Source organism: Idiotropiscis lumnitzeri, chromosome 6, assembly GCF_059441095.1.
Source record: "Idiotropiscis lumnitzeri isolate Australia: NSW breed Sydney's pygmy pipehorse chromosome 6, RoL_Ilum_1.0, whole genome shotgun sequence".
NCBI lineage: Eukaryota > Metazoa > Chordata > Actinopteri > Syngnathiformes > Syngnathidae > Idiotropiscis > Idiotropiscis lumnitzeri.
The window spans coordinates 10,433,826-10,459,307 of NC_142396.1; the positions used below are offsets into that span (position 1 = coordinate 10,433,826).

General features: G+C 41.1%; 3 protein-coding genes across 7 annotated transcripts in view; 2 read left to right on the top strand and 1 right to left on the bottom strand.

The window, feature by feature from the left end:
- The first annotated feature begins 136 nt into the window (after positions 1 to 136).
- Positions 137 to 13,682, top strand: ddx11 (DEAD/H (Asp-Glu-Ala-Asp/His) box helicase 11). 3 transcript variants are annotated; one of them, XM_088297585.1, is made up of 28 exons: positions 137 to 292; positions 1,022 to 1,160; positions 1,235 to 1,450; positions 1,542 to 1,628; positions 2,265 to 2,419; positions 2,497 to 2,554; positions 2,646 to 2,753; positions 3,776 to 3,863; positions 5,437 to 5,639; positions 5,731 to 5,805; positions 5,997 to 6,074; positions 6,175 to 6,221; positions 7,143 to 7,222; positions 7,282 to 7,323; positions 7,408 to 7,475; positions 8,208 to 8,246; positions 8,331 to 8,469; positions 9,076 to 9,201; positions 9,269 to 9,381; positions 9,471 to 9,543; positions 10,442 to 10,545; positions 10,698 to 10,847; positions 11,212 to 11,280; positions 11,736 to 11,839; positions 11,930 to 12,014; positions 12,136 to 12,211; positions 12,299 to 12,503; positions 12,931 to 13,682. In XM_088297585.1, the coding sequence occupies exons 2-27, from the start codon at positions 1,032 to 1,034 to the stop codon at positions 12,499 to 12,501; spliced, it is 2,715 nt and encodes a 904-aa protein (XP_088153711.1). In that variant the 5' UTR covers positions 137 to 292; positions 1,022 to 1,031; the 3' UTR covers positions 12,502 to 12,503; positions 12,931 to 13,682. The 3 variants fall into 3 exon arrangements, with proteins under 3 accessions (XP_088153711.1, XP_088153712.1, XP_088153710.1); XM_088297586.1 differs by having other exon boundaries at positions 12,299 to 12,453; positions 12,931 to 13,679; XM_088297584.1 differs by having other exon boundaries at positions 7,282 to 7,475; positions 12,299 to 12,453; positions 12,931 to 13,681.
- washc1 (WASH complex subunit 1) lies at positions 12,809 to 23,696 on the bottom strand. Of its 2 annotated transcripts, XM_088297588.1 has the most exons (12): positions 23,004 to 23,696; positions 20,516 to 20,584; positions 19,418 to 19,558; positions 19,212 to 19,323; positions 18,742 to 18,888; positions 17,398 to 17,534; positions 17,092 to 17,227; positions 16,369 to 16,558; positions 16,127 to 16,300; positions 15,042 to 15,200; positions 14,538 to 14,606; positions 12,809 to 14,468 (listed from the first exon to the last, which is right to left on the bottom strand). In XM_088297588.1, the coding sequence occupies exons 3-12, from the start codon at positions 19,555 to 19,557 to the stop codon at positions 14,326 to 14,328; spliced, it is 1,407 nt and encodes a 468-aa protein (XP_088153714.1). In that variant the 5' UTR covers position 19,558; positions 20,516 to 20,584; positions 23,004 to 23,696; the 3' UTR covers positions 12,809 to 14,325. The 2 variants fall into 2 exon arrangements, with proteins under 2 accessions (XP_088153714.1, XP_088153713.1); XM_088297587.1 differs by lacking the exons at positions 20,516 to 20,584; positions 23,004 to 23,696 and adding an exon at positions 20,361 to 20,489.
- The window catches only part of iqsec3b (IQ motif and Sec7 domain ArfGEF 3b), a 45,949-nt gene continuing 43,213 nt past the window's right edge, over positions 22,747 to 25,482 (top strand). For both annotated transcript variants that reach the window (XM_088297581.1, XM_088297583.1), the window contains exon 1: positions 22,747 to 23,504. In XM_088297581.1, the coding sequence (XP_088153707.1) occupies positions 22,945 to 23,504 (560 nt within the window). In that variant the 5' untranslated portion in view covers positions 22,747 to 22,944. The remainder of the gene's footprint in view (positions 23,505 to 25,482) is intronic.

Sequence of the window (25,482 nt, forward strand, 5' to 3'; positions counted from 1 at the left end):
AATGGACATAAAGGCCACACATTACCGTAAAATGACATTTGTAGAATATAACCGCCCTTGAGTGTTGTGCTGTACAATAAAACGCGCACATGTTATCTGAGCTCGTTCTTTATTGGCCAGACTTGGTAGCCTTTGCCCTCAGATGGCGCGGGAGTTGAAACGAGTCAAAACAGACCAACTCGTTCCATTTATTACATATATTTATCATATAAAGATGTCCCCTGCTCGGATATGACCACAGGTGCTACTGCTACCCAAAGTACCACGAGTTGACCTGATCGTAGAAGTGACTGTAAGTAATGATAAATGGCGCGTTTTTAGTGTCTAATTGACGAGAGGATGGTTGTGTGTTGAGTACATTGTGATCGAAAAGTGCACAATCAACCAGATCCAGGCAGACATTTGTGCATTGAAAATCTGGCTAGAAAATTCTAACTTGAAACCCTTGCTATAAACTGATTCTTGTCTTGAAGACCTATTTTGAAACCCTATTTCCAAACCTAATCCCGGATACTATTACAACAAAAGTGTTCTCTCTATAGCTTTTGTTATAATGTATTCAAATCGGAATTTGTGTGTCTGCAAAGGTTTGATAGATGTTACAAATTTGAAGGAGGATTTTTCTTGCATCTATGAGGCTGAACTGTGTTTAAAAAATGTAATTGTAATAAGTGAACTGTAATTGCCTATATGGTTTTATAACAGTTGCTAGGTGTCTTAATAACATGTATTTGGCATGGTTTTGTCAAAAATATTTTACAGCACATTCCCAAGAACCTCCGTGCGAGGGTGCTTGTTGTTATGCTAATCATCCCCATTGTTTCATAACAATCAAACACATTTTTAGAAATAGGCTGATAACTAAAGATTGACTTGGCTGCTGAAGTTCACACTTGATGGGTGGACAAGCACCCCAGAATTCCAGAAATTTGTATTCAATCATTAAAAAGTACATTTAAGAGATATAATACCATAATATGTGGTTGCCTTTAAGTGTATTGTGTCCCAATTTGATTCTCAGGTTCGTCATCATGGAGAATGGCAGATCCCAATTTCCATTCCCTTACCAACCTTACACGATCCAAGAGGAGTTCATGCGCTCCTTGTACAGTGCACTGGACCAGGGCAAAGTTGGCATCTTTGAGAGCCCCACAGGGACGGTACGTTAGTGTATTTCAGAGTGTGACACATTCAAGGTGATTACAAATTTCGATATATTTTGCCTCTGATCCAGGGTAAATCTCTGAGTCTGATATGCGGAGCGCTGAGCTGGCTGACAGACTTTGAGACCAAAAAAAAGCAAGAAGCGGCCGCCCTGTTGCAGGAGGGTCAGACGTCACTTTCTTCATCCGATCCAGAGGCCTCCACCCAGAGTTCGTCCACAGAGCTAGACTGGATCACCAGTTTTGTGCAGAAAAAGTCTGAACGGGATTTAGTGTCAAAGTTGAAGGTGAGGCAGTATCATCCTCCAGTTGTCAAGTTAAAGTTTAGAATGTTGGAACTTAGAAGGTTCACACTTGTCTGTTTATGTTCTGTTTTAGGAGGAGGAATTGAAAAGAAAGAAGAGAGAGGAGCGCTTAGAACTGATGAGAAACAATATTCAACTCAAGTATGCAATGAAAAGAAAGGTACGCACCAAAAGTCCTTAAAAAGTTTGATGGTTGTCTGTGAAGCCTTAGTTTGTCTCATATGTAGTGTACAAAAAGTGTTTGATTCACAAACCGATGAGACAAGGACAAATTAACAAGCTCATCTGTGAAACTTGGTGGTCATGTCGTGGCTTGGTGTTTCATGTCTTCTAGGACGGGCTCGTTCATCTTCATTGATGTAAGACATGACATCATAGACTCAGAAATCTACAAAAACATTTTGTATTCCAATTTAACGAAAAATGGAAGCAAACTGATTTGAGGTCCTTCGTAGACAGCAAGATTGTGATAAGTGATACAAAACCCTAAAGGAGTTCATCCGATGCACGACTTCAACCCCATAGAGAATGCATTTTACCTGCTGAATAAGATACTGTCTGATCCAGATGTACTAAATAGAAGTTTAATTGTTAATTCCATGTAATATTCAGATACTGAGGTCAAACCTAAATGTTTTTGGTCTTCAGAAAATATAACGGAATTGGCCCCAGCTTTTTTCGGTTCACCCCTAAGCATGTTTTAAGTGATGAAGTCATTTTTTTGTTCATAGGCTGGTTTGTCCTTAAATAGATAGACTGTTACAAGTGTATTCTTTTGTCTTTTGTGTGTCCGCAGAGTTGTGATGAGGATGAAGCATTCAAGTTGCTGCAGCTCGGTAAAGAGGACAGTACAGGAAAAGAGGCTGAAATGGGCGCAGCCGCAAATCAAGATGATGATGATCTGATTATCGCAGAGTATGAAAGCGATGACGAGTCCAAGTCAAAAAGCAGGTGTGGTAGGCCATTCAACTTGGAACCTTAGTGACGTCATCACGCACCATAACAGCAGGATGTTTACATCTCCCCAGATTCTACGGTGGCGAGGAAGAAGACGATGACGAGCTAGTCGAAGAGCACGTCATGAAGGTCGTGTGATTTGTGTCACATGGTAGCATCATGTAGTGCCCTGTCATGTGATTACCGGAGAGATGCATGTTGCGTGTGTGCATGTTCACAGATTTACTACTGCAGTCGCACGCACTCGCAGCTTGCTCAATTTGTCCATGAGGTCCAGAAGAGTCCCTTCAGCAAGGACATAAGTCTGGTCACACTGGGCTCCCGCCAGGTGAAACATGCACTCGTACATAAATGAGTATATAATACTTACCAACCAACCCACATACCCTAATCTGTCTACCTGATAAAAACACCAGCCTAGCTCTCTAACAATCCAATATAACTAACTACTTGTCTAATCTACCTTCCTACCAAACCAACCTACCTACTTATCCGACCTACCTACCCACATTAACTAGCTAGCTACCTGTCTAAACTACCTCATTATCTACCTAGCCATCATAGCTAGCTAGATAGCTACCCTGCTGCTACATACCTTCCCGATAACCTAGCTACATACTAAACAAATGACAGAGGAGCAGATGGATGGAGTGTTTTGGTAACCTCACCTCATCTGAGAAAAAAAATATATTTAATTTTAAATGAAAGTGAACAAAAGCATTACAACAGTATATATGTCTTTGAAAAACCACATTATTTAGAAAATAAAACATTAACAAGGTATATTCATTTAATTTTTTTCAAGTACGGTGGGCCGGATTAAAACGTTTAATGGGCCGCATGTGGCCCTCGGGCTGTAGTTTGCCCACGCCTGTCCTAAACCAACACTACCAACCTTGCATTCTAATCTTCCTACCTCACGACAGCTGTGAAGATTGATGTCAAAAGGCAAATTACTACTTGAAATGCGCTTTTTCCAATACTTATGATGCATTGATAACATGGACAGTTTTGTGTTTGTGCTTTGATTTTTGCATACAATCTTTGCATAAATTACTCCCTGGGTCTTTGGAGGAAAAATATTCCCCTCTCACCCCTCCCTTAAGTAAATATTTTTTTAAATAGACTTGTGCATTATCAGTGATTTTCAAAGCATGATAGTGCCAACTACCAACCTCCACCCATCATTGGCACTGCATTCAACATGAATACTCTTCAAGAAACATGTGGTGCCACTTGTAGTGTAGTGGTTCACCTTGACTGGGATAATCTTACCTGCAAATCTTGAGAAAAGAAGAATAGAAAATGGATGAACCTGCCGCGAAACACAATCGGATCTCTCTTTTGCAGAATCTTTGCGTCAATGATGACGTGCGACGCCTGGGCAGTCTTCAGCGCATCAATGACCGCTGCATGGAGATGCAGAAAAACAAACACGGTAAAAAAAAAAAAAATGAATACATGTTTCACAAATGCTTTTGACAAGTCGAAGAAGATATGCTCTCTCTTTTTGCTTCCTAAAGCATTGCTGAGGTGACTCTGACTGGAATTGACTCAGACTTGGACTTGGGTGCCAAAAATGTGATTGATTTTTGTAGAAATAATTTTTGACTGTCAATCATATACCATATCTGTTTTGATAACTTGGTGCAATGGGAGGAAAAAACTTAACTGCACATAAATGTGTGTATCTTTCATTATAACACCATTAACTGGCTTACAAAAACTTGTTAATTTAGCTTTATAACTTAAAAAGAAAATATTGACTATGTATCATGCTTCTCTAAGATTTATTCCTGACTGTTGGGCCTTGACCCATCGTGAACTATACACTTGAGTGGGATGGCCTTTCACCAGAAGGTTGACTCACTGGTGCACTTTTATTTACAAGGCCGCTCTTGGATGACTATTACATTTGTATCTTAATCACATGAGAAGTGTTAATTGTTACAGTTTGCACCCAAGTAACATTTTGTTGCTAATTGTTCCATTTGAGTTGGAGAAAAGGGCTTTTGTCTTCTTCTCTATCGCTTCTACATGGTACTTGTTGCAAAAGGACTGGAAACTAACGCGACTTATCTCATTGAATGACCTTTAAATACTGACTGAGAGCACTTGAGACAGCGTCCTTAACCTGGAACTGTTTTATTCAATTTGTATGTCATTTTAAATGTGTTGAAATGGTAACATTTTGCTGCCTCTTGGCAAGGACGCCCTTGAAAAAGAGGTTTTTAATCTAAGTGCGACATTCCTGGTTAAAAAATGTTCAATGAAATGAAAAATAATACTGTGTTAAGATACATAACCGCATTCGTTAGCTGTGAGGATGTGTTGATTACAGTAAATGAAATAAATGTTTGAAATATGGACACAGAAACAGTATTTGAATAAATTATATCAAACTATATCGAAAGCCAGTTGTACAATGTCATTTAAAATATCCGCTTCTTTATCTTTTGCTTGCACTATTTTGCCTAAAGGAGTGCTAACTTTTAATTCTTCAGATTTGCATAATAAATTCTATTGCTTGATTAGAATAATATTTTTTTATTCGTTATTTATATTATCAATTTAGCTTCTCTGTACTTGATAATGAAGCTATTCAGAAATAAAGAATTTATTAGTATTAATTACAACTATTTTTTAACCCTTAATTTCATATTGTGATGTTAACCGTTAACTTTAAGGGATGCAGTTAATATTGTGATGTGAATTTTGTACCACATCGCCCAGCCTTACTCTCTTGTTGACGCTCCTCCATGTCAGTCATCGGAAATGCGGTTGACGTGACCTCTTTTTCTTTATGTCTCTTTAACCTATTTTCACAAAGTAAAGGGTAGAAGGCAAATACAGTTTTCTCAAATATAGCGTCGTAAAAGTAAGTCGCCATCGGAAAAATAAATACTCCAGTGAAGAACACAGACTTAAGATATGTACCCAAGTACAATATCAAATAATTTGTGCTTTGTTAATTTGCATTACTGGTTTCAATATTTTTATGTTATTTGAAGAGAAGCCGCATCACGATGAGGGCGCCAAGAGGAAACGAGGCCCGACGAAGAGCGTCTGTCCGTTCAACAAGATCTCGGCGCTGCAACAGATGAGGGACGAGCTCCTGGGCAGAGTTCACGACATCGAGCAACTCCTGAAGCTGGGCAAGGAAAGCCATTCATGTCCTTACTACGCAACGCGCCTCGCTGTCCCCCAGGCGCAGGTTTGCGCTCGTTCTCCTCCTTCTCTCATTGCTCATTCTTGGAGTGTTTTATTCCACAGCTGAATTGCTTGCGTTGCTTTTGTTTGTTCAGTTGGTGGTGCTGCCCTATCAGATGGTGCTGCATGAAGCCACAAGGCGGGCAACAGGGATTCAGCTGAAGGACCAGGTAGTCAACAAGGTTTCCAAGAACGTGTCATGTCGGATATCAAAAGTGTACACACCCCTATTCGATTTTGAACTTGCCTGTATATTGTAAAGAAACTATTAAGAAATAGATATTTATATACTCCATATGGCCTCAGTCACGAGCAATAATGAAGCGGCACATTGGCAACAATAGAATGTGTTTGTGAACAGGTGCTGATCATAGACGAAGCTCACAACCTTAGTGACACACTCTCCTGCATACACAGTGCAGAGCTCAGTGGTGTGCAGGTACACGTACTACTTGCACACAGTGTGTACACATCAGCTTTTCTTTTTTTTTTTAATGTACTGTACGCAAACTGACATGTGCTAATATTGTCAATTGCAGCTTTGCCGGGCCCACTCGCAGCTCAGCCAGTATGCTGAACGCTTCAGGTGACAAACTTTGATGTCTGTAATTTTTAACTAAAGGAGACATATGATGGAAAATTTAAAATGTATTACTTACATATTTGTGTTTTTTAAGATGTTTAGTTTAAAAAAAAATGTCTGCAATCAAGCCTTTATGAGTTTTGTTGGATTGTTGTGTTACAAGTTGGTTAATTTACATAACCAACACAGAGTTAATATGAAGCTACGTTGGCCCCCGATCGTCCGCTTTACTGAGATGGCTGCACAGAAACTAAGGCTGCCTCGATCCAATATTTTTAGAATGAGTTATTCTATTGTTGTACCCAATCACCTTTTTTTTTTTAAACTGATTCAGTTATTGGGTTGGACATTGTTATCCAAACTCGAAGCAGATGTTTCTTATTTTGATGAAACTGTAAAGATGATCAGTTTGCTTTCATGAAGGATTACAGAAATCTGAGAATAATTACTGCTGTAAGGTGAAAATCAATGGATTTGGAGCATTTTAAGTTAAACAATGGCCTTAAAGGATTATTCTTAAAACAGTTGCCTATTCATTTTATCAGTTATTAGTTATCTATTAATTTCGACACCTCTCACGTTAGAGCAAAAAGTGAAGCTGAGTTGCAGGATTGGCCAACGCCATGATCAGACGTCAGTTTCTGAGCTGGTGCTATTTGTGTTTCGCTGTGTGACTCTGGGATGCCTGATCACGCATCAAGTGTGAAATTGCACAACCAAATAAAAACACAAATTTGGCAGATTGTGATTTATTAGTGGGACTGCTTGATATGAGAGACCCCTCATGGCAGGCTAATTTTAAAAAGGGTTGAAAGTGTGAAGTGTCTTGTTCCCCGGGCTATTTTGACTAAAGCATGACATCAGTGAGCTTTTTTGAATTGTGATTAATGCATAAGATGTCTCCTTTAATTTGTTCTTCATCAGGAGCCGGCTGAAGGCGAAGAATGTCATGTACATCAAACAAGTTCTCTTTGTGATTGAAGGGCTGGTGCGAGTGCTGGGAGGTGAGTGAAATCATGTTTCCTTTGACCAACACATAATGATGGTAATGCTGTCCCCTCAGGCAAGGTGGGGCAGAATCCGCAGAGCCAAACCACACAAGCAGGTCAGACAACATGCATGCATTTACAGGAAAACATCTGGAAGAATCTTTTTGCTAAATATTCTATGTTTGTGTTTTTTTTTTCAGCAACAGAGATGCTCACCATCAACAACTTTCTCTTCAGAGCTCAAATTGACAACATCAACTTGTTTAAGGTAGTCGTTAAAGTGTTAAAACATGAATATGGCGTTCCCCTGGTATTTGATTAATTTTTACAATAAAAACACATTATTGTATGTATTTTCATTTGTCTATCTCAGGCTACTTCATTATGTACATTTGCATAATCTATTGAGACCCAACGCAAAGGGCTCTATCTATCCATATCGATGGATTTGGCTTAGAATAAGGGGTGGTTGAGCAACGGATATTTCACCACAAATGGTGTAGAAACACATGTAGACAGATATCACAACTTTACTCACAGGAATATGTTCTTTATTTTCTTAAAAAAAACGACTAATAGTGCTGCAGCTTACTGTGATGATTTTTTTTTTTACATTCTATTTGTTAGTGCTGTTTGTTTTTATGAAGTTAAACACTGTAGAGTGAATTGAATGGCAGCAAATTAAAAGCCTTTCCATTCATTTTAACGGGGAAATTTGATTTTAGCGACAAATGTTTTAAGTTTGAAGGCTATTCATGAAATCAGTCAAGGGACCACTGTGATATCTTTGTAAAATCTAAATTGATGTACAGCTTTTGCATTTGATCTCATTAGATGCTGACGAGTACTTAATATTGTGGCCGGTGGATAACTTTCAACACAAAGCAAATTGAAACTGATTGATAATGAATTTCAGTGTGAGTCAATATAGTATATTGAGCGACTGAACAATTCATGCTATAATACAACTGAAAACTTGTCTTCTTCCTTGTTTTGCTAGCTGTACAGATATTTTGAGAAGAGCATGATCAGCAGAAAAGTAAGTGAGTGGGGAGTGACACTCTGTGTGCTGCAATTAAAAAAAACAAAAAACTCCCAACTATATCTCCTTTGTTTTCCACAGCTGGGTGGTTTTGTGGAGAAGTATGTGGGTTCTGGCGTGACTCCACAAACTCCAATTGGCTCCAATAAGGAGAACCGGCGCACGGAGGGCTTGAACCGGTACCTTCAGTCCTTGCACAGCAACCAGAGCACGTCACAAGGTTGGACGTCAGATGCTTGTCAAAGTCAAACTCTACTTACCAGTTTTCACTTTTTGCTGGCGTTACGACCTCTCCTCATTCTGGCAACAATCACAGGTCTAATATAAGTGTGGGAGTTGTGGGGAAGTGAATAAAAGTGGTGCGCTACTACAGGTTTGGTGAGACACGCTAGGGAGGAAGAGACACACAGAGACACACGACACTATACCACAAGGATGGAGTATACATTCCCAAATCCTGACTGTCTTAGTGCACACACAAATGGACTGACTCATGAAAGAACCGAAGATGGTTATGGCAAAGAAAAAACACGAATGAATAGAGTGGCAAAATGAAGGAATAGTTGGTGGCTATGGTGAAGAACTAACAAGGTGCACTAAACGAAATCCAATGGTACCAAGGTGCACAAATTCACTCACTGTATGTTGGCTCTTACCAACATAAAGTGCAATTTTCTAAAGTACATTAAACAACGCCACTTCTAATGGAACATGTTTGGGCTAGGCTCCTCCTCATTTGCAGTCGTAATAAGAACAAGCACAACAGAAAATGGATTGAGCGAAAGGCCCCTTTTCAAGTTTGTCGTCCCTCTCCTTTTGTCTGCAGTTCCTCCAAATGACCAACAGGGGTCCATAGAGACACTGGCTGCTTCCCCCATGATGCAAGTAGAGGGCTTCTTCATGGCTCTCACCAACTGCAACGCTGACGGCCGGGTGGTCATACACAGACAAGGTACTGTTATGACCTCACAGTGATCATTAAAGGCACCAATAGTAAACTCAAGTATGTGAATGTGTAGGACATTTGTCAGAGAGCAGCGTCAAGTTCCTCCTCTTGAACCCGGCGGTCCATTTCGCCAAGGTTTTGAATGAATGCAGGGCCGTCATCATCGCGGGAGGAACCATGCAGCCTGTGAGTTGCTCTTGAACAACAAATACTGTCAAATCCTGTCAATGTGTGGAACATGTCTCCCATAATAAACGGGGTTTCACTCTGTGCAGCTGTCAGACTTCAAACAAGAGCTTCTGTTTTCCGCTGGAGTGCGACAAGAGCGCATCGCCGAGTTTTCCTGCGGTAACTCTGGCCCCAGTTGGCATCGCGGCCACTCTGCTAAATATCCTTAACGGCTTTGTCGATATTTCTGTTTTTATAGCAAAGGACAGTGAGCACGTTTAGTATGTGGAGGAATTCTCCTGTGTCCTCGCAAGCTTCAAGTCAATACTTTTTAAGAGCTTTGAGGGCCACATCGCTCAATATTGAGCCATTGTTTGAGAGGGGAAGCAATAAAGGGCAATAAACATTTGGCTCATCCCATTCTATTTTTATAAAAGAGGGTTGTTTATTGCATATTTTTTGTGCCAGGCATGGTAAAATTTTGGGTTGTGGCCTGGTGAATGGATCATGTTGTGACATCCCAGCAAAACTTTTTAAGCAAAGGAAGAAAAGAAATTCCCACCGCAAGATTGGCTCCGGCCAACTGCTGACAGTAGCGGCCAAATGCTGTGTGTCTATTTTGTTTTCTACAAAAAATCAGTTTTTTATTAAATCTTATCAAAGGCATTTATTGAAGTAGGTGTTTATTTATTTTTGTCCAATTTTCCACATAGTTCATACAGTTCTAAATTAGTTCTTATCTCAGACATTTAGCACATTTAGAGTTATGAGTACTTGTGCATTTTAATAAAAATCCTATTAAATTTTTGATGTTTTGACAATTAAATAGGGTATTACGGCAGCAATATCTCTTTAACTCCACCATGAACTTTAGTTTTCTTGCGCATGTGCTGTGGTACTGATGGTGTTTATTTTTTTTGTGCACAAAGCATCCAGTGTTTGAGCAGTTATGTGGTAATTTAATTCAATGAAAACAGCTGGCAGAATTATGCCGAAAATTATTTTAAATGGTTATAAATGTGTTTTATAGTTTTTTTTTTTCTCTCTTATTTCATATTCCATTATTTTGTCTTTGCAGGCCATGTGATTCCACCCGAAAACCTCCTTCCGATTGTCCTGTGCAGTGGTCCATCCGGTCAGGAGCTTGATTTCACGTACCAAAGCAGAGACTCTCCTCACATGGTAACCCTCAAAACATGAACAAACAATACAGACATTTTTTTTCACGTGGATTTGGATATCTTCAGATTGCGATCAGGGCTCTTGCAAATTATAAAAATGTAATATGGATTCAGATTTGGGATCTGTGTCACGTGAAATGTCCTTCCTGACAGATGGACGAGACGGGCCGCATCCTCTCAAACATCTGCAACGTGGTGCCAGGCGGTGTGGTGTGTTTCTTTCCCTCATACGAGTACTCGAGGCGCATCATGGCCCATTGGGAGTCCACCGGTGTTGTGACCCGACTCGCCAACAAGAAGAAGGTAGGCTCTCTGTTGTTATTTTTCTTAAAATGGTGGAACCTCCAAAGTGGAACAAAGTACATCCCGTGATGCCAGTTGAATGCAAAACAGCAGTAGAAAATAATTTATTTTATACATAATTGTTCTAGAGTCAAGACGCTGCCATAAACCTTCATGAACGGAACAGGCATTTTTTTGTGCAACATTTTTACATTCTTAACAAGAAAGATTATGATTTGGCCTTTGATTTGATTAAGGTTGAACTCTAAATTATTTTAATTACTTTTGTTTTTGAGTTGTGGGGTTCCATTACATCAGGAAAAAAACAGTCTGCTCGAGGCAGCTTATAAAATTCTCATTTTAAAGCCAAACATGATTTCTTCAGATATTCCAGGAACCCAAGAAGGCCAACCAGGTGGAGCAAGTGCTGGGCGAGTTCTCTCGTTGTATCGAGGTGAAGAGGAGTCATTTCCCATACACACATCTGGACCACGGCTGGATGTGTACAGTGGAACCTAGATTGATGAATTGCCCCAGTTATAAGTTGTATCTCAAATATAATTACTAAGAAGCGATTCTCTTTCTCTGAAAAGAAAAAACTTTGGAAATGATTAAGTTCTTCAAAAGCCAAGTGAAGAATATTCACGATTAACGAAAAACAAAAAAATCTACACTCTGTATGGTTTTATACTGTGCATTACTGTACAGTGCTATTTTATTTTTAAAAAGAACATTACAAAGAATTTGGGGTGTTTTGGGGGGATTGGAACAAATTAATAGCATTTTCAATTATTTCAAAGGGGAAATCTTATTTGAGATCTGAGTGATTTGAGTTCCAAGCATGGCAACAGAACGATTTCAACTGTCATCACTGTACAGTATGTCCATAAATGTCATGTCTTTTAACAGAAGTGCACTCAGCAAGGAGGCGGCAGCCTAACTGGGGCACTGCTGTTCTCTGTGGTGGGCGGAAAGATGAGCGAGGGCATTAATTTCTCTGATGACCTCGGCAGGTGTGTTCAATTGTTTTCTAAGGCAATTTTGTTTAGCCCCTATGTAGATGACAAGCTTTTGTTTTTTTGTACCGTGTACGTGGCATCCAGGTGTGTGGTGATGGTGGGAATGCCTTATCCCAACATCAAATCTCCGGAACTGCAGGAAAAGATGTCTTACCTGGACAAACACCTGGTAAGACATCATACAGCTTGACATTTACATGTATTCTTTTTTTAACATGAAATTTCTTAATGGCTATTATTAAGACCTCAGAATCGCTTCAGATTTTGACAAAAACATTTGAATGTTTCAGACTCACAGCGGAGCAAAGAGTCCAGGCCAAGCACTAATAGAAAATCTCTGCATGAAGGCGGTCAATCAATCGATAGGTATGCTAAATCCTGTGATGAATTCACTTTTCATTAAACGTGTTCATGTCATCAACAGCAAAGGTTTTTGTTTCCTGGTCTCAAAAGGCAGAGCTATCCGTCACCGTGGTGACTACTCCTCCATTGTGCTGTGCGACCGACGCTACTCCCGCCCCGCTACCCTCGCAAAACTTCCTGAGTGGATCCAGAGTCGCGCCAGTACGCACCAAAGCTTCGGTCCCGCGTTTGCCGCCTTGCGGAAGGTGAGGAGCAGGCAGACAGGGATACTGTGGTCCACTGACTTACTCTAATGGTACCCAAAATGATATGTTTTCCTAGTTGGGGACAATTATTTATTTTTGGGGATCTGTGTTACATACTAAACGAGGCACACGCGAGGTTTGGGAGTGGAAAAAAAAAAAGTTGCGTAGTGTTGTGCTTTTGCATGCGCTCAAGGGGAAATTCAAATTCAGGAGCTGCTGTAGGGCACTACTCATGCCCAGACGCTAATGCGCACACTAACTGGCCAACCCGACACCAGATCCTCATTTAATACACACACACACACACACACACCTTGTTATATTTATTTTTATGACCTTTTATTATGGTTATTACACAACACCTGGTATTTCAGTTTATTTAATTGGGGAACATTGTGTTATGGATTGAATTAACTTGAAAGTCAAGGTTTAGATGCTTATTTACAATCAACTTGTCCAATCTTCTCCTTTTTTCAGTTCTTTCTGCAGAAGAAACAAAAGCTCGACTAGTTTAAACCTCTGGATTCCGAGTGCTGCGATCGCGCAGTGTAGCATGTCCTTCACAGCCAGTATTTGCCAGAAATTCCTGCTGCTCCTTCAATGTTGCTATTCTCATCCTCATTGGACAGTTTTCTTCTAGTCCTTTCATCCATTTTGTTTGGACTTCCACTTCTTAGTGCCTTATTTTGTCCACTTGATGACTGCCCGCACTATGTTCTTGGTATATTTAATACCTTGGGGAAATAAAATTGTACCCTTTTCCTGACTCATACCTTTGAAGAACTGACTACAAACATGTCAGGAAAAGTGGACCAGAACCGCTGAAATGTATTTGTGGTTTATCAAAGGTATTTTAAATTGTATCAGGTGTATGCTGACTCCCATCGGTCTGGTTTGTGAAAAGCCACATGCCCCAGTTATAAAAGGTTGTACACAGTTGTTCAACCACATTATCGAATTTCTTTCTTTCTTTTTTTTCGCCGTGTTTTTCAATCGAGGTGTATAGGTCACATCTTTTTTTGAATGATTTATCTTGGTCTCATTTTTCACATCACAAAAAACTAGCATAAGAATGTGGGTGTATACTTTTTATAGCCACTGTGAGTCTGCAACATTGTTGGAACATTTCTAAATGCTGCGTGTCCGACTGAATTATTGAAGCAGCTACAATGCTGCACGGCTTTCATTTGCCGCATTAAATATTAAAGGTGGATTGTTATGTAATGCAAACATTGGTTTATTGAAGAGAAAAATGTGTGTGTAAAATGCATCAACGACTCTCATGAGCATTTCTATTTAGGAAATTCAGAAACTTCTATATGACTGACACGATTTACAGTCAAGTGTTACGTAATACTTCTATAGTTTGGTACATTCTATAAGTGCTTTTATATTGTCGATAGAGTAGAAAAATTCCATACATTTTCAACGTTGGAAACGTGCCATGGTAAGGAACAGGAATAACCCAGACATTCATAAAACTGAAAGATGTGATGTCTCTAAATAGTGAATTTAAATATAGGTGTGGGGAAAACACATTCTAGCATAATTCAGATTTAAAAAAAAAAAAAGAATATCTGCTATTTCTCAATTTTTGAGTTGGTTGGGTCAAGAGGTAATGTTTAATTCAACATTTGTTTTTTTTATATATTTTTTAAATTTCTACGTACAAATGAATCTGTTGAAATGTTAAATATTTTAATTGTATTATTTTTGCATGGATGTCTGCTTATGATAAGGTTAATATGTATGTTCAGTTATGATACCATCCAAAATTGACCATTACAACTTCCCATGAAAATGTATCCAAAACTTTGAGAAAAATTTCCCAACCCTAATTATCAGTGCATAAAATCTTTACGGTCCACTTCTTCAGACCTCCCAGTCGTCGTCATCTGTCGTCGGTTGCGGGGCGGGAAGTGGAGGTATGACGTCTGACATTCTCGCAAACGCACTTCCGGCACTAGCGGGGGGGTCGGTTGAATCCCCGCCAACCGGACCTTTCCCAGAAATACCTGAAGAAAGAGGATGTGTCATTTTTGATCTCGCCCAAATAGCCACCACGCTTGTGTTCTTGTATGTACCTTTTCTGCGCATGGCGAGCTTGTTGAAGAGATCGGACATGAAGTCGCCCCCGCTGGATGCTGCTACGACTGCTCGGATATGACAATTTGTTAGGTTGGGTTGACAACGCACATTGTGAGATTCAGCAGTTTACCTTTCCACTGAAACTTAACACATTATGGCATATGAGAAGGCAGCTAAAATCATAGAAGCCAGTTTTCTAAATCTCCCTGCCTTGGTCAAATGACATGGAATAGGTTGTTTACTAGAAGTGCATGTGACATGATTAAAAGTTCATTGTGCATCTTCTATACTTTCACATTAAAACAGATTCATCATTAACTATTAAGTTGTGCAACTGTTCTCATTGAAATATTGCTGCAATAACCACAAAGGGGAATACAGAGAGTGACTCATCTCGCTAACCCGCCGTTGCTCGCTGGTTACGCGCCACTTGATTGCACATTGGCGATGCTAAAAGCTGCCTTTGGTATCGCCGTTAATAAAACATGCCAACTTCCCACCTTGTTCCTGTTCCTTCTGTTTCTTCTTCTCCATCTTGCGCTCCTTGACATCGCGCAACTTGGCTTTGCCGATGCCGCCGGCGTTGCGGATGGACTCCAGGAGGCTGGCTCGGCCATCGGAGGGCTCGACCACCTCACTGGGGGCGCCGGACACGGGGCCTATGGAGTTGGGGGGGGGGGGGGGGGGGGGTGGATGGCGAGGGAGTGATTGGAATGGTCAATTTAATCCCATGATGCTTGATTAGCGCTGAGTGACATGGCTTTAAAAAAAAAAAAAAAGTCAAAGATTTTGTTCTACAAAAATTTCTGGATACTGAAGACATTCAGATTTCAGATCAAGAATACGGGACTTAAGTTTAGAATTCCAGCTTTTGTTTCATCTTTACATCGAGATGTGACAACTCATGACATAGCACCTTTTACTTGAAGCCACACACTTTTGAAGTGAGCCAAAGTATTGAAACGTTTGACTAATGGGTGTTTCTAGTTGCTCAGGTGTTGCCTTTTAGATTGATATCTTAAACATTAGATAGTGCTTGTTTTTGGCTTTGGGTTTCGCCTGTCAAAATTGTGTTTGCCGTGAAACAAACAAGAAGACCAGAGAGCCGTCTATGGGAGAAAAGAAAACCATTTTGAAGCCAAGAGAAGAGGGGAAATGGATCAGAACTATTGCACAAACATTGGTCACAGCCAATACAACAATTTAGAAGGACCATCACGCAATAGAGCATGTATTTTACCTTCTGAAGAGGAGGCAGAAGGGAGAAACCCCAGAAAAAGATAAAACCTAAAACTGCCGATAATAAAGGCATGCAAAAATATTTCAAAGGAAGAATGCAACAGTCTTGATGCAGTTATTGCAAATAAGGGTTATGCCACCAAATATTAAATGACAATACTTTTGTTCATTGAAAAGTGGGGGGCTTCAAACAAAAAGTGTTGCAGAAGCAGTGCATTAACATGGTGGAATTTTAAACTAACAGATACTGGAAGAAAAAATAATCACTTTATCTCTAGTGTCCTCAAAAAACGTACAATCAACTAGCACCCAGCCCTACGCTTTTTTTCTTTCAGAAATGGCAAACCTGAACTTGGAACTCCGACTCGGTCTGAAGTGGTTTCTGCAGGAGGCAGCGGAGGAGGTGGCGGAGGAGGTGGTCCTGCAGGAGTGGCAGTTGCAGGAGGAGGAGGAGGTGGTGGTGGTGGTGGCGGCGGCGGCAGCGGAGGAGGAGGAGGAAGAACGCTTGGTTGAAGCTCACCTGAAATGGATTGTGTAAGTCAAGCAACACTCGGGCTGGTTTTACACTGCTTTTTACTGTTTGAATACCTGCGCTGTCCTCCGAGAAAGCTGGAAGCTCAGGAATGATGTGCGTGGGTCCCGACGGGGCAAAACCGGGCCCCAGGTCGGCGCTGTAGGACAAGTCGTCGGCGATGCCCGGCAGGTCCGGCAGGTATGACGGCACATCGATCTCTGGCACCTGACCCAAGTCTGGTACGTAGAAGTAGTTCTCCGCCGTCTGTCAAAACATTGTTAACCATCTTCAACACACACCTTTGAAATATCATCATGGATTCATACTGCATGATTAAAGTGATACAATTACCGTAAGATTATTGATTTCAAATGTCCCATTTACGAAACATTTTCACTTCATTTCAATTCTATTCACAGTCGATTTTATATACAGAAGATTTGCTACCCGGTCCACCTAAATGCATATTTATATTATTTATGTACACACATCACGGACGTTGTTTCGTGTGCTTCAGTGTAAAAACGGCCATATAGGAATATGCACCACTGAAAATGTATACAAAAATTGTCCATTTAAAAAAAACATTGATCTACTCTGGGCATGAAATTTGAAATGGGCACTTGTACCTGCAGCATCAATCCGACCCGAGTCAACATTTTGTATGACAGATGGTCAGTAAAGTACAGGGACACAGTGCTGGTCCATTAAGGCATGCTTGGATGAGCATGACTGAAAAGCCATTCTAGTTGATCGTTAGGATGTCCCACATTTGCTTGAAAAGGGCCGTAAGTTACCAGTCTCTCGAGCTGCTCTCTCTTTGTGATAGACAACGGAGCGTCAAAAGGTTTCTCCTCTTTTTCTGTCTCGATGGTCGTGTGCGTCTTGATCACAGCTCCCGCCAGGGGATCGAGAAAGACGTACTTCTTGTAGCTTTAACACACAATGAACGAAGGGTATAATAAATAAATCATGTATTTTGATGCTTGATTGATGAAGTACCAATACTCGGTTACAGTACTGAAGTAGTTTTCTAGCTATCATATTTAATCTTTTGAAGACTGTGCGAATGTGTGTGTGTGTGTGTGCACGTGCGGACTCACAGGTTTTCTGTGGTGTTGAAGAGCAACAATGAGCTGACGGAGGAGATGTTGCGCGGCAGACTGCCCAGGCCTTCTTCCGTCTCATCCTCTGACTTCTTTTTGTTGCCTGCACACACGGTGAAGTAGACCAGCTTCTCCTGCCAGGGAAACCATCAACAGCAGATAAGGTGATGAGCAGGATTCTTGCACGTACGCAGGAATATAAAGATGCTTTTATAAAAAGTCATCTAAGGATACCTTTATTAAAAAAAAAAGAAGAAAAAAAGATAATTGAGACAATTTGAACATTGTCTTTTCTTTCATTTGTAGTGTTTTGGGAGCATAATTTGTGGTGTATTTATTTAAACCACATATTGTAATAAGCAATAAGAAACACTTTTAGAAGGCGGGAAATGGCAAATTTGTTGCCACTTGGGTCAGAGCTTGGTTCCTAACACCGGCAAATAGTGACGGTTCACTAGAATAACAAATGGAGGAAAAAGGGGTCAGGTAAGTGCAGACAGAACTGAAACAGATGTTTCTCCGTGTGGGGAAACTGAATAATGCATTTGTGCACCAAAGGAAATTGTACAATGTGTTTTCATTTGTCTCGAGACGAGACACTTGGAAAAATCTTATTGCCAAACAAAGCAACACCACCGAGGGAAATACTGTACGTGTCTTTTTCTTAAATGAGACATATTGTGCGTTTTTGTTCAGATTTGATTTAAAACAGTTCCCAAGTGACTTAAGATCAGGAATTACAGCACACTTTTCACTCTCTTTAGGGCCTTGCCAGTCTGTTTAGAGGGGATGCAAAAAAAACTATTACTCCTATACCTCAATTACGGCTTTTGCTCTCATGACAACTGGGGACAAAGTTATTTAGACAAAGCGAGCACACACTGCTATGTTCTTGAGAGCCTCCATAAACATGGAATGTTTTTGACCTTAAGGGAGCATTTCATCACCAACCTGCCAAATTATACGTGTTAATTTGAGTGTGTTGATCTATGTATCTGGCACATGCAGTGGACACATTCAACAACAAACAACAACTACCCACACCCATGCTGACAATTTAAATAAACTGTCGCTTATCAGAAATTAACACAAATCTGCGCACCCAAAAAACACTACAGCTCTTCTTAGATTCTGACTTCAACATGATAGATGTCATTATGTAGTCCATCTATTGCTTGAAAATGAGGGATCTTAACCCAGCCTAGCTTTCAAGTTATGGCCAGAGAAACTCAGTGTTGGCGCAGTATTTATGTAAATTAGCAGCAATGTTTCATGATAATCCACCAAAAAATATATCGCAAACTGGCTCACAGACACAATTTGGGAAATTAGGCAGATTACCTGTAAAGTCTTCTCATCGAAGGGCCGAAGTTTGTTCTGTATTCTTTGTCGTGGGCGGATTTGCGTTGAGGGGTCGGTGGCTCCGGCGAAGATAGACAAGTAGTCCTGGAGTCGGTCAGGGGCTGGGTACTTGGCACTGGAAAAAACCTAGAATCACAGAAAGCTTTTTAAAGGAGACATTTAAAGCATTTTTCCCACCACTTGAAACGAATTTCAGGTGTGTATTTTCATTGTTTCCATGACGACCAGCGACAAAGCTAAGGGGTTGCGATGGGGATAGTGTCGAGAATCTTAAGAAAAAAAGTTGTTTCTCTTGCATGGAATAAATCTACAAAAAATGTCACTTAATTTTGCGCAGATTTCAATACTATGGCAGCATGTTTCTCTTCCAACGCAAATGTACAAGTCAGCTATACAGATGTCTCATCTGTGGATCTACGCTGATTGTTTTGGTGTTTTTGTTACATTACCTTGGTGGCTTTTTTACTGCCTTTGATCCTGTCAATGCGAGCCTGAACTAGTCGGATCCGGTCAGTGATGCTCTGCAGGTGGCGGCGATTTTTCTCGACATTCTCGGACACTCTAAAAGCAACACACGAGACAAATACAATCTCAATTCCTTTAAGAAAGTGAGTTCCCGAAACCTCAATGGTGAGGAAATTTATGTGGAGCATACCTCCTAAAAATGTCAGTTGAGATAGTCTCCAGAAAGAACAATGCATCTGCTATCTGGTGAACAGCCTCCTCTCTCCTCAGGTCCGGCTGGATGAGAGGCACTGAGTACACCTGACCCTCCAGGCAGAGCTTCTGGGTCATCCTGCATCACAAAGGGTAAAGCAAGCCCAAAATTACTCCATATAAGTAGAGGTGTCAACATTGTTTTCATCATGTGTCACATTGTCTTTATGTTTGGCTTGTTTATAACAGTGAAACAGCATAAATGTAGACCCGATTACGTGCGTAACGGTGTGCCATAAATCACGGTTTGATAAAGTATCTCACAGAATCTCAATTTGAAGAACCTGAGGGAGGGTAAGTTGGGCTTCTACTCTGATAACTTTGCCCCCTGTGTTGCACTGATCTTCACTTTCATTTGAAGGTTTTAATGAGTCAAGTTCGGCGTATAGTACTGCCAAAAGCTGAGCTGCATTATGTTTGTTTACGGACTGTTTGTGGCTAGAATGTGTGACAGTTACACCCTTTACTTAATGTTCCGTGTGGGAACTGTATGAAATGCCCGTGTGTCTGTGTTTTAGGAGAGCTAGAGAGACTAGTACTAGCTAGGCACGACATTCTTGCAGGGAAACGCACATTAACTTCATCAGCTCATTTATTAACATTGGCATTCAACTGACTCTCACATGACTGTAGCAGCAACAACGCGTGATCTCATGACAGTATTTGAAAATGTCAACCCTTTACGCATCATTGAACTTTTAATTAGGTAATACACACACACATAGTGGATGAATTAAAAATACGATACAGTTCATATTCTACTTTAAACGCTCGTGACGATCGAAGCATATGCGCTTTACACAAATGAAAGGGAAACGCCGAAACAGTCACGTTGTAATCACAATTAGAAAACTGCACTCTTTTGCAAACAAACTCCTTACCTGACCATTGATTTTGAGTAATTGTTAAAACTCTCAGGGGATGTATATGTAGGAAAAAACGCTAGGTTAACGGCACTAGCAAAACAACGGTCGGTTTACTTCCGCGTATGCGTGTCATGTGACTTGACCATTCTTGTTGTGTTACGTTCACGTACCCTCGGAAATGTTTTAAACAGTTGAGTCAAGATGCACGACAAGGGAAAAGCAACTTCCAGGGCATCTATCTGGAGGGAAATCTTGGTTAGCGCTGCCAAAGAAATGCTTACTTCACTGAGCGTCTACGTGTCACGTGACCTCACTGTTATTCAACGTTTGTTGTGAAAGTACACACGTAAACGTAGAGACTTTCTTGTGCATAAACAGGCCGAACTCACGACTGTAGCTTTGGTAGTTTATTGTTTTTTTCTGTTATATTCAATTAATGCATTTTCCAATGCACGTTTCCTACAATTCTTTCAATATGTTTTTCACATATAAACAATTTATTCTATAGCATTTGAAGGGGCAGTGCGTAGGATGTTTTGATTTTTCAGTCGTCATTCATTAAAAAAATATTAATTTCAATAATGCATAAAAAAAAAGAAAGAAAGAAAACAAACCATAAAAACATGTTCTATCATATCATTGTATATGTTTTTAGGGTGACACTGACATGTCTCGCGGCCATCCTTCTGCTATGGAGACTCGAAGTAGACAATCACAATTGTCAGTACCAATGACTAAACCATCTGTAAAAAAATTTAATTAAAAACATAAATAAATAAATAAATATAGTGGGCGTGCTTCAAAATGCAAGTGCTTCGAGCTTACTTCATTACATTCTATTAGTTCATCACTAGATGGCACTACATTCTACACACTGTACCTTTAAACTTTAAAGGTACAGTTTCACACCTATGCTTTAAAGTTAGCATAGGTGTGAAACTCTCTCCCTGCTGCAACACACCTGATTCAAATGATCAACAACCTTTGAAGGAGCCCGATAACGTTCTGGTCATTTGAATCAGATGTCTTGCAGCCGGCAGAGGTGGAAAGCATGCAGGTAAGTGTCCCTCCAGGACTGAAGTTTGACACCTGTGCTTTAAAGGGACAGTGTAAGTGCAAGCAAAATGTCACCACAAACAATTTCTAGTATTCCCTCAAGTGACGAAATAAGTGTGTTATATTTCTTTTGCATATACTTCAGTCCCGATGTTGAGGAACTACATTCGCTGAGCTTGTCTTCTTCGGGTAGCCATTGGAGAAAGATGGCGGTGAAACATGGCAGCCTCCTGAAGGGGAGGTCTGCCCAAGTGATATAATTAGTGATTACTTCACCTGTAGTTACATAAAAAAACATGGATGTGATAGAACACACTTTTTTCCCCTTATTAAAATTAATTGTGGGTTTTTGAAATTATGAACACTGAAAAATCAACAAATTTCTCCCTTTAAGAACCCAACTGAACATTTATTCTTAAAAATCTGCGATTTGTGTCTTGCAAGTTTTGTTAAATGATGGAATTGTGGGAAAAGGGGACACCAATGGAGAGTGATACTGGGAACATTAACGACGATGATATGAGGGATTTGGAGAAATATATTCCTGATATGTATGGCCTTATTTAATAAGAATGTTGTTGACATTTATGGCGAATGCGTTACATCTTGTTACAACAAAAAAAAAACTGATTCATTAAAGGATTGCCTGTCTACTATGAAAAATACAGACGGTATCATCTATTATTTTCATTAGCTAATCCAGCCCATCTCAACGTCATAAATTTAAGGCAGCACGATAGCTAACTCTTGGTTCAAAAAACAAAACACAGTTTTCTCATTCCATCAAATGATCAAAACAGACATTTTGGATAGTCAACACAAAAATATATTTTTTTACTTTTTACCTTAATATTATAATAATTCTATTCCCGAGCGGACATGCTGCTGCCTTTCATACAGAGGGGATGCGGAAGGCCAGACCATGACTGGTGTCAAGCACATATAAAAATGGGCGGATTGCGTCAAGGGCATTCATGCAGCGCAAAAAACTGAAGAAAAAAATGCTGTCAGTGACTCGCTGTGGCGACCCCTGATGGGACTAGCCGAAAGTCACGACTATCACTGCAGAGTATACTTTTTCACTTTTGAAAAGGATTATATGTACTGCAAAGTCTGCAAAGTACACACTATGAATACTTTTTAGCCATGCACTTCTGGACATGCGTACACTTTTTGTGTAACCTTCATGTCCTGCTTTGATGTCGCACCGCCTGTAGGGTGCGTGTTTGTCTTGAAGTTTGATCGTGCCTGTGCGTAATGGCGCATCAGCGCCTCCTTCTCCTCCACCCCCCCCCTTCTCCCTCTCCCCCTCCCTCCCATCGCAACTGGATCTAGTTCCTCTCTTCAGCACCTCTCAGCGCATTGAGAGAGGGAGACAGGAGGGAGGGAGCACAAGTGGAGGCGAGCACTGTCGCTGCACCCTTCAAAAGAAGAAAAAACAACAACAATCCCAAGGAGAGCTCGTCACTATACATCGTTCCTCTACTCCGCGTCTTTTTTTTGCCTCTCTCTTTCTGGCCATTGTCCGAGCCTCGCGTGTAGGATGAGCTCCAGCCTGCTGGAAAATCCGGTGCAGGCGATCTTGTACCTGCGAGAGCTCACCACAATTGTGCAGAACCAGCAAAGTCTCATCCAAACGCAACGCTCCCGCATTGAAGAGCTGGACCGGCGGGTGGATGAGCTCATCGGGGAGAACAGGCACCTGCGAGATGTCCGCGTGCAGCAGCATCAGCATCCCTACCCCGCGTACGCGCACCATATCCTCCATCATCACCATCAGCTTCACCCCGACGTGGGCTGCCTCCATCACCTCCACCTCGCTCAGGACCCCCAGACCAAGAGCTCCGCGACGAGCTCCACGGCGAGCCCCGCGCCGGAGCAAGCGGCCGCTCCGACACAAGTCGACGGGGCCGCGGGGGTCCAGCCTCCTGCCGCGGAGCCTCTGGACCCGGGGGACATGCAGCTGGTTCCGGCCGAGCCGACCACGGATTCGCCGATCGAGAGCGAGCCGGAGAACGGCGGGAGCTGCGGCGGCTGCCGCTCCTTGGTTCCGATAACCCCGACTACTCTGTGTCGTTCGCTGGCCCTCGCCAAAACATCCGAGTGAGTTTATGCATCGCCAAAAGGGTTGGGAAATGCACTAGAAAAATACTATTGCGCTCTGTTGCTGTATCGACCATTGCTCCACATCCCAGCAAGATTATCTCTGACTTTTTAATTTTCAGTTCACCTTCTTATTGCCCTACACACACATTCAGCGCTGCTCAGTTAAAAAGACGCTTTTGATTTGTCTGTGTGCGTGCGTGCGCGCGCGTGCGCGCATGTGCGAGAGAGAGAGGGAGAGAGAAAGAGAGAGAGAAGGAGAGAGACGCAGGGAAAGAGAGAGAGAGGGGTGGATTATTTAAAAGCGAAACTGGAACATTACGTAACAAATTGCTGTAGGCCAGCACATGTGTGCGCGTGAACGCGTGTGGCGTGTAATTCGTGTGTATGTTTGTACGTGTGTGTTGGCAATATGTGTGCCCTTTGTATAAAATACATTTGTGTGTAATACATGCTCGCATACGTGTAAGGCTACAGGTTGTGTATTGCTTGTACGTGTGTGTGCGTTTGAAATGCATTATAAAGTGTGTGCGTGTGTGAGGGGGTGAGTGTCATACATGTATAACTGTGTGGGATTTGTGTGTGTTTGACAAATGCATGTCCACGTTGTGTAAGACATGAGTGGGTCATTCGGGTATGTGTGACACATGTATTGTATGTGTGAGATGCACGATATGTGCACAACGTATAAATGTGTGTAATGCATAAATGTGTGTTGGTACTAAATACACACCTGTTTAATGCACATTTGTGAGTGTAATGCATTTGTGCGTGCGTGTGTGTGTGATACATACTGGTGTGTGGGGGTGTGTGTGTGTGAGAAGAGCCTGGCATATGTGTGATGCATGTATTGGTTCATGTGTTTTACATGCATGAGTGTGTGAGTGTACTATATTGTGTGACGCATGCTTTCGCGCGTGAGTGTGTGTGGGGGCAGCTTGGCGAGTGATGTGATGCGGTGCGTCCACGTTGCTGCCTTTGCCGTTAATGAATGTGCGGCATGTTCACGTCTCATGGGGCAACCGATAGGCCTCTGATGTTTCCCTGTTAGATGAGATGCACATGCACCATGTGAACGTGCGCACCCCCACCACACCACTTCCCCTGGAATTATAGTACTCCACTACATCGTCTAATGAGAGGAAGATACACTTTTCTTTTGCTTCTATGTTACATTTGTCAAAAGTCCATCTCACTAGCAATTTTCAGCACGCCATCCATATTTTAGCACCCTGTTGCATACCATTGGTGTCACAATTTGGTCAATTTAATATAGTTTGGCAAACATATACTATTGATCAGTCCACACTTGTGGGTATTGTTTTGGCAATTTTTTGACCAACCTAAAGTGTTGAAAATGGCTTGTTCTGTTTGACGATGTAATTTTCATGTTCGAACAAACGTTTTGGGGGGTTTCCTGAAAGGTGGTGATTTCTCAGGTACTAGGATTCCGCCTGATGCCAGTGATATACTAAAAATAATATTTGACATGAAAAATTAGCGTATCAAAAAAGTAAGTGTTTGCGACGGCCCTAAAAACGTCTAAAACTACTGTGGAACCTTGATTTCACGGACTAATTGGAGAGAGGCGTTGGCAGTTAAAACTGATTGTCTGTTATATTTAAGTGTTTTTTTTCCCATTGCTGAAAATGGCATGAAACAGTACAACATTATGAAAAATTAATATTAAAAAAGGAAGATTGAAATTGTCTGAAAAGTTTTTAAGTTGATCCAAACTTACCTCGACGTCACTGGCCGAATGTCAGAGCCCTTGTTATTTTCACCTCCGGTACGATTGGAACTTTTCTATTCCATATAGATAAGGGTGTGACACCCCCCCCCAAAAAAAAATAGCATGTCCAAAGATTTACACATATACATGACTATAAATCCCTCCAGATAACAGCGATATAAATAAGGCGATATGACAAGCTCCATTTGAACTGTACCTCCAGTGATGCTAAGCTAATGTCCTTGC

What these genes read in the sequence shown, in the direction of transcription:
- ddx11 (XM_088297584.1), top strand. Translation starts at nt 1,032, where the DNA reads ATGGAGAATGGCAGATCCCAATTTCCATTCCCTTACCAACCTTACACG. An exon ending in TCGCTGTCCCCCAGGCGCAG is followed by an intron (nt 5,640 to 5,730) that starts GTTTGCGCTCGT and finishes TTGTTTGTTCAG; the next exon opens with TTGGTGGTGCTGCCCTATCA. An exon ending in GGCGGTCAATCAATCGATAG is followed by an intron (nt 12,212 to 12,298) that starts GTATGCTAAATC and finishes TGGTCTCAAAAG; the next exon opens with GCAGAGCTATCCGTCACCGT.
- washc1 (XM_088297587.1), bottom strand. An exon ending in TCGATGAGAAGACTTTACAG is followed by an intron (nt 17,535 to 18,741) that starts GTAATCTGCCTA and finishes TTTCCCTGGCAG; the next exon opens with GAGAAGCTGGTCTACTTCAC. An exon ending in ACAGAAGGAACAGGAACAAG is followed by an intron (nt 14,607 to 15,041) that starts GTGGGAAGTTGG and finishes ATATCCGAGCAG; the next exon opens with TCGTAGCAGCATCCAGCGGG.